This window comes from Hemiscyllium ocellatum, chromosome 22 (assembly GCF_020745735.1).
Source record: "Hemiscyllium ocellatum isolate sHemOce1 chromosome 22, sHemOce1.pat.X.cur, whole genome shotgun sequence".
Classification (NCBI taxonomy): Eukaryota; Metazoa; Chordata; class Chondrichthyes; order Orectolobiformes; family Hemiscylliidae; genus Hemiscyllium; species Hemiscyllium ocellatum.
Genome location: NC_083422.1, coordinates 22,827,488 through 22,839,976, shown reverse-complemented (window position 1 = coordinate 22,839,976; position 12,489 = coordinate 22,827,488). Strand labels below are relative to the sequence as shown.

The window sequence follows — 12,489 nt, the reverse complement described above, 5'->3', positions numbered from 1 at the left end:
TTACTTTCTTTCAAAAATCATTATTAGCATTGCAAAATCATCCATGGACGGACATGGAATTTGAATGGACATTTGTTTATTTTGACAGTAAACTAACCTTTGCAACCATGTGAGCCTCTGCTAACAGAGTTCTGGCAGGCTGGTAAAATGCAAGCTGCAGCAAGACTTCTGCTTTACTGATCCACACATCCATCACAGAAACTCCACTTAATTTCTTGCGATGCATCACTGGAGATGTAATATGCATCTTCTATTTTAAAAATTACAAAATAATTATATATAGGGTTGGATTTTTTAATCCATTTCATGGAAATTGGGCCTTTTCTCAACCTTACAAATCACACACACACACCATTCATGTAAAGACAGTAGAAGGCTGAGTCAGCACCATCACCTCTGGCTCATCAGTTATAAGACTTCAAGAATGAACATGTTGGCCAACTATTATGTCTGCTACAAAGCTTTTATGTGTTTGACTTCAGTTAACAGCATTTTGAAATTAAACCACATTAAAAGTCGTTTCCCAAGCTCTTAGCCTTACTAATGGATTCACTCCAGAAGACGTTGTTTACTCAGCTGTGATGGGGATTTTGAGCTTTGTTTAATGAGTTTATGAGCTTCTGAGAATGATGTTTATTTCAAGTTTATTGAATGCCTATGTTACTTTTTTTTCACTTGTGGGATGTGAACATCACTGTCTGGGCAGCTTTAGAGTCACATGTAGGTCAGGCACGTGAGGATGGCAGATTTTTCTTTTATTCCTTCACGGGATGAGGGCATCACTGGCTGGCCCAAATTTATTGTCCGTCATAAAGGGCAGTTAAGAGTCAATAACGTTGCTGTGGTTTGGAGCCACATGTAGGCCAGACCTGGTAAGAATATCAGTTTCCTTCCCTAGAGGACATCAGTGAACCAGATGGGTTTTTCTGACAATCAACAACGGATTCATGGTCATCATTAGACTCTCAGTTGCTGATTTCTTTTGATTTCAAATTCCACTGTCTGCCACGGTGAGATTCAAACCCAGTCTCCAGAGCATAACTTGGTTCATTGGATTAATAGTTTAGCAGTAAGGTCATTTTCCCATTTAATACCATTATCCAAACTTAATTTGAAAAATCCATTTTTCAAGGGGAATTTGAATGGACATTTGTTTATTTTGAATGTTCATAAGAATTTCAAAGACTCATAAGTGTAATTATAAGCCCAATGAGCTCTAACCATAGTGGCGAGTGTTTGAAAGACTGAACAGATCTTTGGACTTTAAATCATTTTTCTCTACAAAGCACCCTGTTACATTTGTGCTGTCAGTCTACGTCAAATAAAGATGGACTAAGAGTGCCTTCCTTTTTAGTACAACAAGTGAAAGAAAATACTACATCTGATTTTAAATTACTTCACTCGTTTAAAAACATTGGACCAATTTGATGAGGTTCTGTGTTGTGAATGCAGCCTTGCGTGGTACATGTATAAACACAAATATAGGTATTGTAGCCTTGTGCCTGTTCCTAGAACCCTGAATGATCTGTGTGAAGAGATGAGACTGAGACTAATGTAAATAGCATAAATATTAAAATCAGAATTCATATTTTCCCAACTCAGATGGTCACTCCATACAAACTTCTCCCCAACTCAACCCTGCAGCATATTTCTTGCAGGGTTTGCACTCAGGCTTGGCTTTACCAAGAAGGTGATGACCTAGTGGCATTGGTATTGGATTGTTAATCCAGAGATCCAGTAATGTTGTGAAGATCCAGGTTCAAATCCTGCCATGGCAAATGGAGCAATTTGAATTCAATGTTAAAAAAAATGGAATTAAGAGTCTAATGATGACCATAAAACCATGTTCAGGAAAAACCTATCTGGTTCACTAATGACCTTTAGGGAAGGAAACTGACATCCTTACCTGGTCTGGCCAACATGTGACTCCTACCTGCAGCAATGTGATTGACTCTCAACTACCCTCTGGGCAATAAATCCTGGTCTAGCCAGTGACATTCTCATCCTGTGAATGAATTTTTTAAAATGCCAAGCATGGCATTCCTTGGAGAGCTCTGAGGTAGTGGAGTAAAGTGGGGCAAGACTCAATACACATACTTTCTTGGCACTAGCTGCCACGTGGTATGGCTAAAGTGCAGTCTGAATGCTAATTGGTGAATGCATTAACAGGTAGAATGGGTACATGAGTAGATTACACGTGCCAGCTGTGTGAGGGAATTGGGTAGGAAACTGGGTAGGGTGTGAGACCATTGAGATGTGGCAGATGGGTGGAATGGTGGATGGGAGCAGTGACAGGTGGGAAGTGGTCGGTGAGTCAGGTGTCAGGTGGGTGGGAGGGCAGATGGCTGAGGTGCCAGTTGGGCCTGTGCAGATTGTCAGTTTTTTGGGGAGAGGTAGTTTGGGGATCGGGGAGGGAGGGCTGCAATCAGGATACAGTCACTTGTGCCATTGTGATTGGTTGCAGTGTCCATTTTGGACTTGCCCTCAAGTTACACCGGGTTTTTTCTGTCTGATATTTCCTGGGTAATTATTCAGTTAATTACAGAAGAACTGTCCAAAGTCTGATTGACTCAGATTGCAAATGTGTGGTTTAAAATAATATCAGTAATGCAGGTTTGATACCTGTTCTACATGGGGAATCTGCCTCCTTACCTAACACCTCAGAAAGGAAGGCAAAGGCAAACACCACTGGTAGAAAACATCAATGATTCAGGATGAAGTATCACCAAAGAATGAACCACGGATCTTTGAGACATGATGTGATGTCACCGCTATGGGCAATTTCTGAATCTATTGTTGTTAATCCCACTCTGCTGTTAAATAATCCCTTTGGAGTGAGAATGATTTGATTCTACTGTGGTTGCCTGGTCCTAAAATGGTTGATAAATCCAATAAGAAATCTGCAGACTACACCACATGTGGGAAGTTCAGGTAGATAAATTGTTTGGAATTTTGTGATAGTTCCAGAGAGAAATCTTCCAATAGCAAAACATCTCAGACTGGAACCTTAAGCATTTATATAATGTTGGTATACTTGGCATCTCAAACTACTACTACTAAAAGTCTGTGCATAATGATGTCATTAACACCGTGCAGCATGTGTTGGTTCCTAACTTGGGTTTATGTCATAGTTGATAGACCCCCATGAAATATGAGCATATGTGACAAATCTAAGAACATAACCATCCATGAAGACCTGGCTGTCTTTGGACATGGTTACAAAAATACAATTTGCCAGTTAACAAAAAAAAAGTAAAAGCTTGGTTTTGTTGTCCTTAAGGACATTATTGCTCTGTCTCTGGGGCAAGTAAGTTTTATTAAACTGGTTACTGGGATGAGGAGCAATTCCTTTGAAGAGAGATTGAGTAGACTAAGCCTATTACCTTGAGTTTAGATGAATGAGAGATGATCAAATTTGAAAATATAAAATCTGTAACAGGCTTGATGTGGTAGCAGCTGAGAAAATGCTTCCCCTAGCTGGGGAATCCAGAACATGGGGTCACATTCTCAGGATAAGAGATCTTCCATTTCACATTGAGATGAATATAAATGTCTTCATTCAACAAGTTGTGAATCGTTGGAATCCTCTATCCTAGATGGCTATGGGTGCTCAGTCAGTGAGTATATACAAGAACAAGTTGGATATTTTTTTGTGAGGTAAGAGGGAGCGTGGGAAAACGTGAATGAAGTAGAAGACCAATCACATTTTGTTGAATGGGGAGCATGCTCAAAGGGCCAAACAGCCTTCTCCAGTTTCTTGTTTCTTATGTTCCGAAAAAAATTCACAGCATCACCCAGCGATTTTTTTTCTGAAATGTCATTCAGTACCCTCTGGGAGAAGAAAGTGCTTTGCATTGCAGTTTTAAAATGAATTCTGTAAGTATGTCTCCTGATTCAAGATTCCTGCGCTAGTGGAAGCAGTTATTCAACAGCCACCCTTTCAAGTCCTGTCAGAATCTTCTATGTTGCAATAAGATCACCCCTCATTCTTCGAGACTCTCATGAAATTAGGCCTAAATTGCTCAGGTGTTCTTCATAAGTCAACCACTTCTGGCCAGTCTGGTGAATTTATGTTCTTCAAGCGTATCCATCACTGCATTTACAACTTTCACAACAAAAGATAGCAAATCATAAAAGTGATAAATATTTGCTTTGAAAGTCATGGCTTACCAGTTCTTTTTTTGAACCTTTTTCAGGTAGGTTTTCAGTTTCAATTAATTGCTTTTCTTTTGCAATGTGTAATCGGCGATCTTTCAAATGAGCGACTTCTTGCCGACATCTTAAGAAACATGGACATTCACATGAAGCATTTTTACTATGCAAGATTTAAACTAGTCACAAGTAAACATGGTTATTTACAACCACTAATAATATGGTACAGTGCCTCACAGGTGGCTAAAGATTAGTGATGTCCAAAATCAAAACCTTTTAAAATAATTGGGCAATGCAAGAATTTTAATTGCAAATAAGTGAGTGAAAAAACTTACAGTTTATTAAAGGAATAGCTACACTGGCATAGCAGAGCACTGAGTTACACTTTGTGGGATTATTGTTTTCAGTTAATTACTGAGGAAAATCTTTCAGTTAACAAATCTATAATGCCGATAAAATATCACTAATTTGGCATTACTTACAAAGGAGAAGCTTAACAACAGCTGATGTAACTAACAGGTGTAAATGACAGAAAAGTTAGGCGAACCGTGTTTGGTTGTGCTAATATGATTGGGAGACACAAGCTGTTGTGTATTCAAAAACGCTAGTGCCTAGCATGTTTCAGGGGGTAAGAATATTTCCTGTGCATTCTTAAGGTAACAAGACAGCATGGAATAAGCAGAGAAATACATTGGGATTGGATTCATAAGCACTTCATTCCATAGGTGCACACTTATTACTACATTAGTTGGGCTTGATGAAAACTGCAAGATGTTATTGTTGTTTAACAATTAATCAGCACATCCTGATGCTAAGGTTCTTGTAATAGGCAATGTTTGGCATATATTTACCATCAATGATACAGGCAGTGGATCAAAGAATTTTTAAGGTTCACAAACTTTAAAGTATGAAGAGAACGTAAGAAGTAGGAGCAGGTGGAGACTATTTGACCCTCAAGGCAGCCGTGCCCTGGCTGAATTTTCCAGGCTTCAATTCTCCTTTTGTGCCACTTCTGCATGGCCTTCAATTCCTCAATATTTCAAAAATCTATCCACCACCTCTAAATGTTTCAGCAAGCGTGCCTCCACAACTCACTGGGGTAGAGAGTATGAGACATTCACTCCCCTCTGGGAGAAGAAATTGCTATGACTCACAGTTTTAAAATTAATCTGTAAGTATGTCTCCTGATTCAAGACTCCTGCACTAGTGGAAGCAGCTTTTCAACAGTAACTCTTTCAAGTCATCTCAGAATCTTGTATGTTGCAATACGATCACCTCCCATTCTTCGAGACTCTTATGAAATTAGGCCTAAGTTGCTCAGATGTTCTTCATAAGTCAACTACTTCATCCCAGGAATCAGTCTGGTGGATGTATTTTGAACACCTCCAATGCCAGTACATCCGTTCTTAAATACAGCGACCAAAACTATGCACAGTTAACCAGATGCGGTCTCGTTGATACTTTGTACAATTGTAACAGCACTTTCTTGCTTTTAAACTCTAATCCCCTAGCAATAAAGGCCATTAGCCTTCTTAATTACTTGCTGCACCACACGCTAGCCTTTTGTGTTTCCACCATGAGAGCATGTAAATCCCTCAGTACTGCAGTTTCTCGCTTCATTTAAATAATAATCTGCCTCCTGATTCTTTCTATCAAAGTGAATGACCTCGCACTTTCCAACATTAAACTCCATCTGCTAAATGTCAAATAACCTATAAATTCACATATTTACATCCTTTGTGAATCAAAGACTGTCAGAAACTACCCAGTTTTAAAAAGAGCATAGTCAAAATTAGGTATATACTTATTCGTATAAAATAGGCATAGATGTGGGAAAGCCGAGTAGGTGTCAGGGTGAACTATCCTTGACTCACTTGATGCTCAATGCAAATGACTACCGATATTTTCTTTGGTGCTGCCACTTCAATAGAGATGTACAGCATGGAAACAGACCCTTCGGACCAATTTGTCCATGCCAACCAATAGATTGCCTCAATTATTGAATAACTTCAAGAAATTTTTTCCATATTTTAGAGTCATAGAGTTATACAGCACGGAAACAAACCCTTCAGTCCAACTCGTCCTCACTGACCAGATCACTAATCTGACCGAGCTACAATTGCTAGCATTTGCCCCATATCCCTGTAAACCCTTCCTACTCATGTACCCATCCAAATGTCTTTTAAATGTTGCAATTGTACCAGCCTCCACCATTTCCTCTGGGAAGTCATTCCATACATGCACCACTGTCTGAGTGAAAAGAGTGCCCCTTAGTTCTCTTTTAAATCTCTCCCCTCTCAACATAAACCTAGGCACTCTAGTTTTGAACTCGCCCTCCCTTGGAAAAAGGCCTTGGCTATTCACCCTATCCATGCCTCTGATGATTTTCTAAACCTCTATAAAATCACCTCTCAGCCTCTGACACTCCAGGGAATAAAGCCCCAGCCTTTTCAGCCTCTCCCTGTTACTCAAATCCTTCAGTCCTGGCAACATTCTTGTAAAGCTTTTCTGCACCCTCTCCAGTTTAACAACATCCTTCCTGTAGAAAGGTGACCGGAATTGTATGCAGTATTCTAAAAGTAGCCTCAACAATGTTCTGCACAGCCACAATATGATATTTCTGTGGTCATTTCTTATTTCATTCAGCCACGCATATAAAATGGCCATTGTTAATTGTATCATAATGTGTCCCCTTAGAGATTCCCACTGTGCATGTGATTTTTTGGCAGAATGAAAGTATGAACAGCCCATTTCAACAACTAACACTCTCTCAAAAGTCTTACAGACTGACATGCACATGATAAGGAGTGCAGGAACTTGCACAAGTTGCAGTCCACTGAAGATGCTGCAATTTGATTGTGGTACACACAACATAATGATTTGCAGCCAACTAATCTATGGCCTGTTGAACCTTTACCTCTGAAGTCCTGGCTAGGAGACATCATCAGTGCTGTGGAGCCTCCTGCGAAGCGCTTCTTTGATGTTTCTTCCGGCATTTATAGTGGTCTGTCCTTGCCGCTTCCGGGTGTCAGTTTCAGCTGTCCGCTGTAGTGATTGGTATATTGGGTCCAGGTCGTAATCCGCATACATGAACACCAACTAGCCACGAAACGACACGACCAGCTATCCCTAGTAGCCACACACTCAGACAACAAGCAACATGAATTCGACTGGGAAAACACTACTTTCATAGGGCAAGCCAGACAGAGAACAGCCAGGGAATTCCTAGAGGCATGGCATTCATCCACAAATTCCATCAACAGACACATTGACCTGGACCCAATATACCACTGATGATGTCTCCTAGCCAGGGGACGAAACGTTTGCAACAAAAACTTCCAGCTCGGCGAACAGAACCACTACAACAAGCACCCGAGCTACAAATCTTCGCACAAACTTTGAACACGGATACTCACCCACCCACAAAGGTGAGTTACAGGTGAATGATGGAAGGCTTCACTCATATGCTGGAACTCCTGTATTGCAAAACTTTCTTGAAACAGAAGGTACTGAAACATATTGTGGGCAGACAACATTCACTCAGTTCTACCAAGGAATAATTTTAAGTTTGGCGTGTGTAAACAGACAACACTGGATTAGCCGTTTACTATGTATCACTCCTTATTTTTAATTTACATCATTTAATATTTTGAAGTGAATATCACTTAAAACTTCATTTGGAAAACTTCACCTGAAATAGTTCTTGGCCTTTCTCATTCAATATTGCATCTAGATAAAATTGTTTGCTTTACTTCAATTACACTGAAACAGTTTTAATGAATTAACTTTCAATTAACTTATTGGTTGAAAAGTGTACATTGAGTTGTATAGTTTAGTGTACCCACTAGGAAAATTGCTTATTTCAATCTTTCATATTTTTGAAAGTAAGGAATTATTTGTGTAAATATGAACTACATTGTCCTGAACAATAACAAAAGTAGCATACTTAGTTCGTTCTGCCTCATAGATAAATACTGATCCAGGTATCTTTTCATGGTACTGTGCAGCTTGCCTTAGATTCAGCTCCAAACATATCTGGGCAAGCCTGTGAAAAATAAACACCTTATTGTAATTCCGGACAAGAGACAGAATACAAACAAAACATCTGGTAAGTGTAATTGTGTGATTTATCAATTGGTGTGGTGAAGGAAACAGATGTAACAAATCTTAAATGCTGCTCGGATTCAAGTAGCTGAAACTGTAATTTGAGCTAATCTATTAAAATATCCATTTTATAATAACAGAGGATTACATATATGATAACAAAGAATGGCTTCTTTGTGAGAATAACATTCTGGCTCAATATTTACGTAGGAAGATAAAAATAGTTCAGTGCAGTTACTAAGGAGAAAGTAGAAGGGCCATTAACAAATAGATATGCTCAGAAGGAAACTGCATGAAAAAATTAATGGAAATAAAATTTTCCAGGCCCACATAGTGTGTATTACAACATACCTAAAAATGGAAGATTTGTGCAATTTTACCATTTTCTGAAAAGGGAATTATGTTTAAGAACTACAGGATGACAGAAGTTACATCCCTGTTTAATAAAAGAGAAAGTGATATAATGTATTATTCACCAGTTAGTTTGACTTCAATTGTAGACCAACAGTGATTGTTTAGGAAAGTATATTTTCACCAGTTTGGGAAGGGCAAACAATCACAATCTAACTAAATTTTTCAAGACAACAATAGTGTGCATAGGTAAAGGGTATTGGGTGGTGATTTGACATTGAAGTCTGATGTACAGAATACTACAAGGAATATAGTCCTACAGATAGTGAAATAATCCATATGGGGACAGAAAGCAGAAGGAGGGACAAATATTTGTTTTTCAGTTGGTGAAATATAGATGATACATTACCCAAATAATTATGTTGACAATCATTGAAAAAAATGGTATGAACACATCCAAGAGAAATGATTTTTTTTCCAACTATAATAATTTTTTGTAAATATAAAAGAGTGAAAAAGATTGTGGGTGATTTCTGGAGGTGGTCTAGTGACAGTGGTAGAAACTCAAGATAGCTTGAGAACATTTTAGAAAAATGGTATTGAAAGGAAGTGAAGAATTGGTAAAAAATCTTAAGAAAGTGGATAGGAGACTGCGAGATCTAAGGATGCAGAGACAGCTGCGAAAGGCATGGTGAAGATCACAAAAATGGCAAATTAATGATCATATTGGTTATATAGTTGTGGAAGTAACATTTGTAGCTCCAATTAAAGCAAAAACTTTAATTGGGCGTACGAGTAAGAAGCATTTAGTGAACGATAAAGTATGGAAGACATTTTGTGAACCAATGGACCTGACAAAAATTGGCGAAGTGAAGGCTGGTCAATTCTGAAGGCTACAGTGCTATGGTTAAGTGGGAGGGTGAGAATGACGAAGAAAACTTGGACTGAATCTATCTTTTAAATAAACAAGTAACATAAATTATAAATAAAAATAATGAGATAATATCAACATTAATGAAATTACATAACACTTGGAGATAATTAATTACTGTACTATGAAAAAAGTATTAACCTGAGATGGTAAAAGTCAGAGAGACTCTTGCTATCCAACACGTCATTGGCTATTAAGTGTGCCAGCTGAAGAATCGGCAATGTCAGGTGGGTATATGATATACCTTGCAACTCCTTCACTAATAAATCCAGGTAGAATAAACTGTAAGTCTTTCAAAAGGAAAATAAACTAGTCAGTCTTATAAAACTAGGTTTTCAAATTTATTTGATTATTCAGAATGCATAAATGGATGATAAGGTTCATATGCAGTTGACATTATTATCCTGCAGTCAACGTCATCATAAATATGAGGAGCGGCTTATGTAATCATGGCATTCTCTCTCTCTCTCTCTCTTTCTCCCTCCGAGGCCAAAATATCTGTGATCCATGAGTATGGTGCTGGAAAAGCACAGCAGGCTGGGCAGCATCCGAGGAATTCCTGATGAAGGGTTTATGCCCGAAATCATTTTACACAAAACGCCAATTTTCCTGCTCTTCGGATGCTACCTGACCTTCTGTGCTTTTCCAGCACTGCACTCTTGGCTCTCACCTCCAGCATCTGCAGTCCTCACTTTCACCTACCTGTGGTCCTTGCCGATCTACCCAGAGGTTTGACACAACATGTCCAAATGGGTTGATTAAAACAAAAACATCAAACAATAATGTAACCATTTTTATCTTGATCCTGCCATACAAATGAAAGCTCAATTTTTCTGTCTATATTGATTATAAACTTCAAACAGATACTAAGATCACCTTCAGATAACAGTTATAATGATGTGCCGTCTTACTTGGTAACAAAAAAAATCAGAAATTCAACAAGCTATTGCATTTCATTTTCTTTCAGAAATATGGCATGCATAATTGAACCACAATTATGAATTACATGTTATGAGTTGCAGAGCATGGGATAGATATATCAATTATTTTTAACCACTAATGAAATTTCATACTTTCAAGTGAATGTGTATTCACTCTCATGTTGCATCTTATGAAATCATTTTCTTTGATATTACCAATGCATACCATTTTCCTGCAGTTTAATGATTGTGCACATTTATTATAGTGTTTTTTAAAAACAGTTCTGACCAGGAATTATCACAAATTTTTGTCTACAGCTGCCCTGATTAATTTGTGATCAGGTAGGAGAAAGTGAGGAATCCAGGTGCAGGATATTAGAGTCAAGAGTGTAGTGCTGGAAAGGCACAGCAGGTCAAGCAACATCCGAGGAATTCCTGAAGAAGGGTTTATGCCCGAAATGTCGATTCTCCTGATTCTTAGATGCTCCTTGACTTGCTGTGCTTTTCCAGCACTACACTCTTGACCTTAATCTGTGGTCAACATAACTCAAGATTAATTACATTCTGTCCACTCATTACATTTTCTGGCAAGTCTAACAGATGCTTTTTGATTATTTCACTGTCATGCTTGTAAACATCTTGAGAAAGATGACAACTCTTGTTACACTTTTTTAAAAAGCTATCATTCACTATATTCATGGTTTATCTTGATTCTTACTATTTAGCTTCAATATAAATTATGAATCCTACTTCAATTTTTCTCTTCCATGTCCAAGTTATGAAACATAATAATCATATGTCCATGTCTCAATTTGTCAAATGCCTTGGTGCAATCTATGAAACATAAGTATACAGCTTGTTTAACTTTCCAACATAGCTGTAAACACAAATATTGATTTTTTTTGCTCCTTTTCCTTCAATTAACCACATCGCTTTCTGATATCTCTGGTCTACTGCTAATACTCTCATTTCCATAATTCTTAGAATGATTTCAACTATTAACCGTATTGCTAGCAGTGTAATTGGTCTTTTCAAAACATGGTTGCCCATAGACATTCAGTTACCTCATATTGTGAAATGACTGCAATCTTATACCAATTGTATTTTTTAAAATTGTTTTACATGGGATGTAAGCATTACTAATAAGACCAACATTTATTGCTCATTCCTAATTTTCCACAAGATGATATAGTGAGTCTTGAACCACTGCAGTCCATGTGGTTGTATCTGAGTTGTGAATGGTACTGGATGTTGTACAAACATCACCCATAAACATCCTAATTTCTGACCACACTGTGGAGACAAAGTAATGAAAAGAAAAATCGGGGGTATAAGAGCTGGTCAGAGACTATGAATTTTGTGGCAAGTTACTCACTTCCTGACTCCCCAAAACCTGTCTACAATCTACAAGGCACAAGTCAGGAGTGAGATGGAATACTCCCCATTTGGCTGGATGAGCGCATCTCCAACAACACTCAAGATGTTTAACACCATCCAAGTCAAAACAGCCTGCTCAGTTGGCACCACATGCAAAATATTCACTCCCTCCAATATTGGAGCTCTGTACCAGCAGTGTGTACCATTCATAAACTGCACTGTAAAAAATCCACTAAGGGACTTTAGGCAGCACCTTACTAATCTGCAACCACTACCATTGAGAAGATAAGGGAAGTAGATACGTAGGAACTAAATCACTTGCAAGCTCACCGACACGTCAAGCAGCATCCTGACTTGGAAATATATCACTGTTCCTTCAGTGACAGTGCATCAAAATCCTACACTCTCTCCCTCACAGTATTATAGAAGTACCTATCCAATCGAATCACAGCAATTCAAGAAAACAACTCACTACCACTTTATCAAGGGCAACTAGGGATGGGCAATAAATGCTGGGCAGCCAGTGATGCCCTCTTGGATGAATGAATAAAAACATTTTTGAAATCTTCATGCAGTTTCAGGCTCAGACCACTGGGTGACAGCACAGAATAGTACATTGCAGCAGCCGGCTATGAAGCTCCACTGTAGTGTAAG

At 38.4% G+C, this 12,489-nt stretch overlaps 1 protein-coding gene across 1 annotated transcript in view; it reads right to left on the bottom strand.

The window, feature by feature from the left end:
* The window catches only part of LOC132826138 (cilia- and flagella-associated protein 46), a 214,053-nt gene that overhangs the window by 109,909 nt on the left and 91,655 nt on the right, over nucleotides 1–12,489 (bottom strand). The window contains exons 28-31 of the mRNA XM_060841785.1: nucleotides 9,680–9,828; nucleotides 8,099–8,197; nucleotides 4,171–4,279; nucleotides 98–250 (exon numbers count right to left, since the gene is read on the bottom strand). Coding sequence (XP_060697768.1) covers nucleotides 98–250; nucleotides 4,171–4,279; nucleotides 8,099–8,197; nucleotides 9,680–9,828 — 510 coding nt within the window. The remainder of the gene's footprint in view (nucleotides 1–97; nucleotides 251–4,170; nucleotides 4,280–8,098; nucleotides 8,198–9,679; nucleotides 9,829–12,489) is intronic.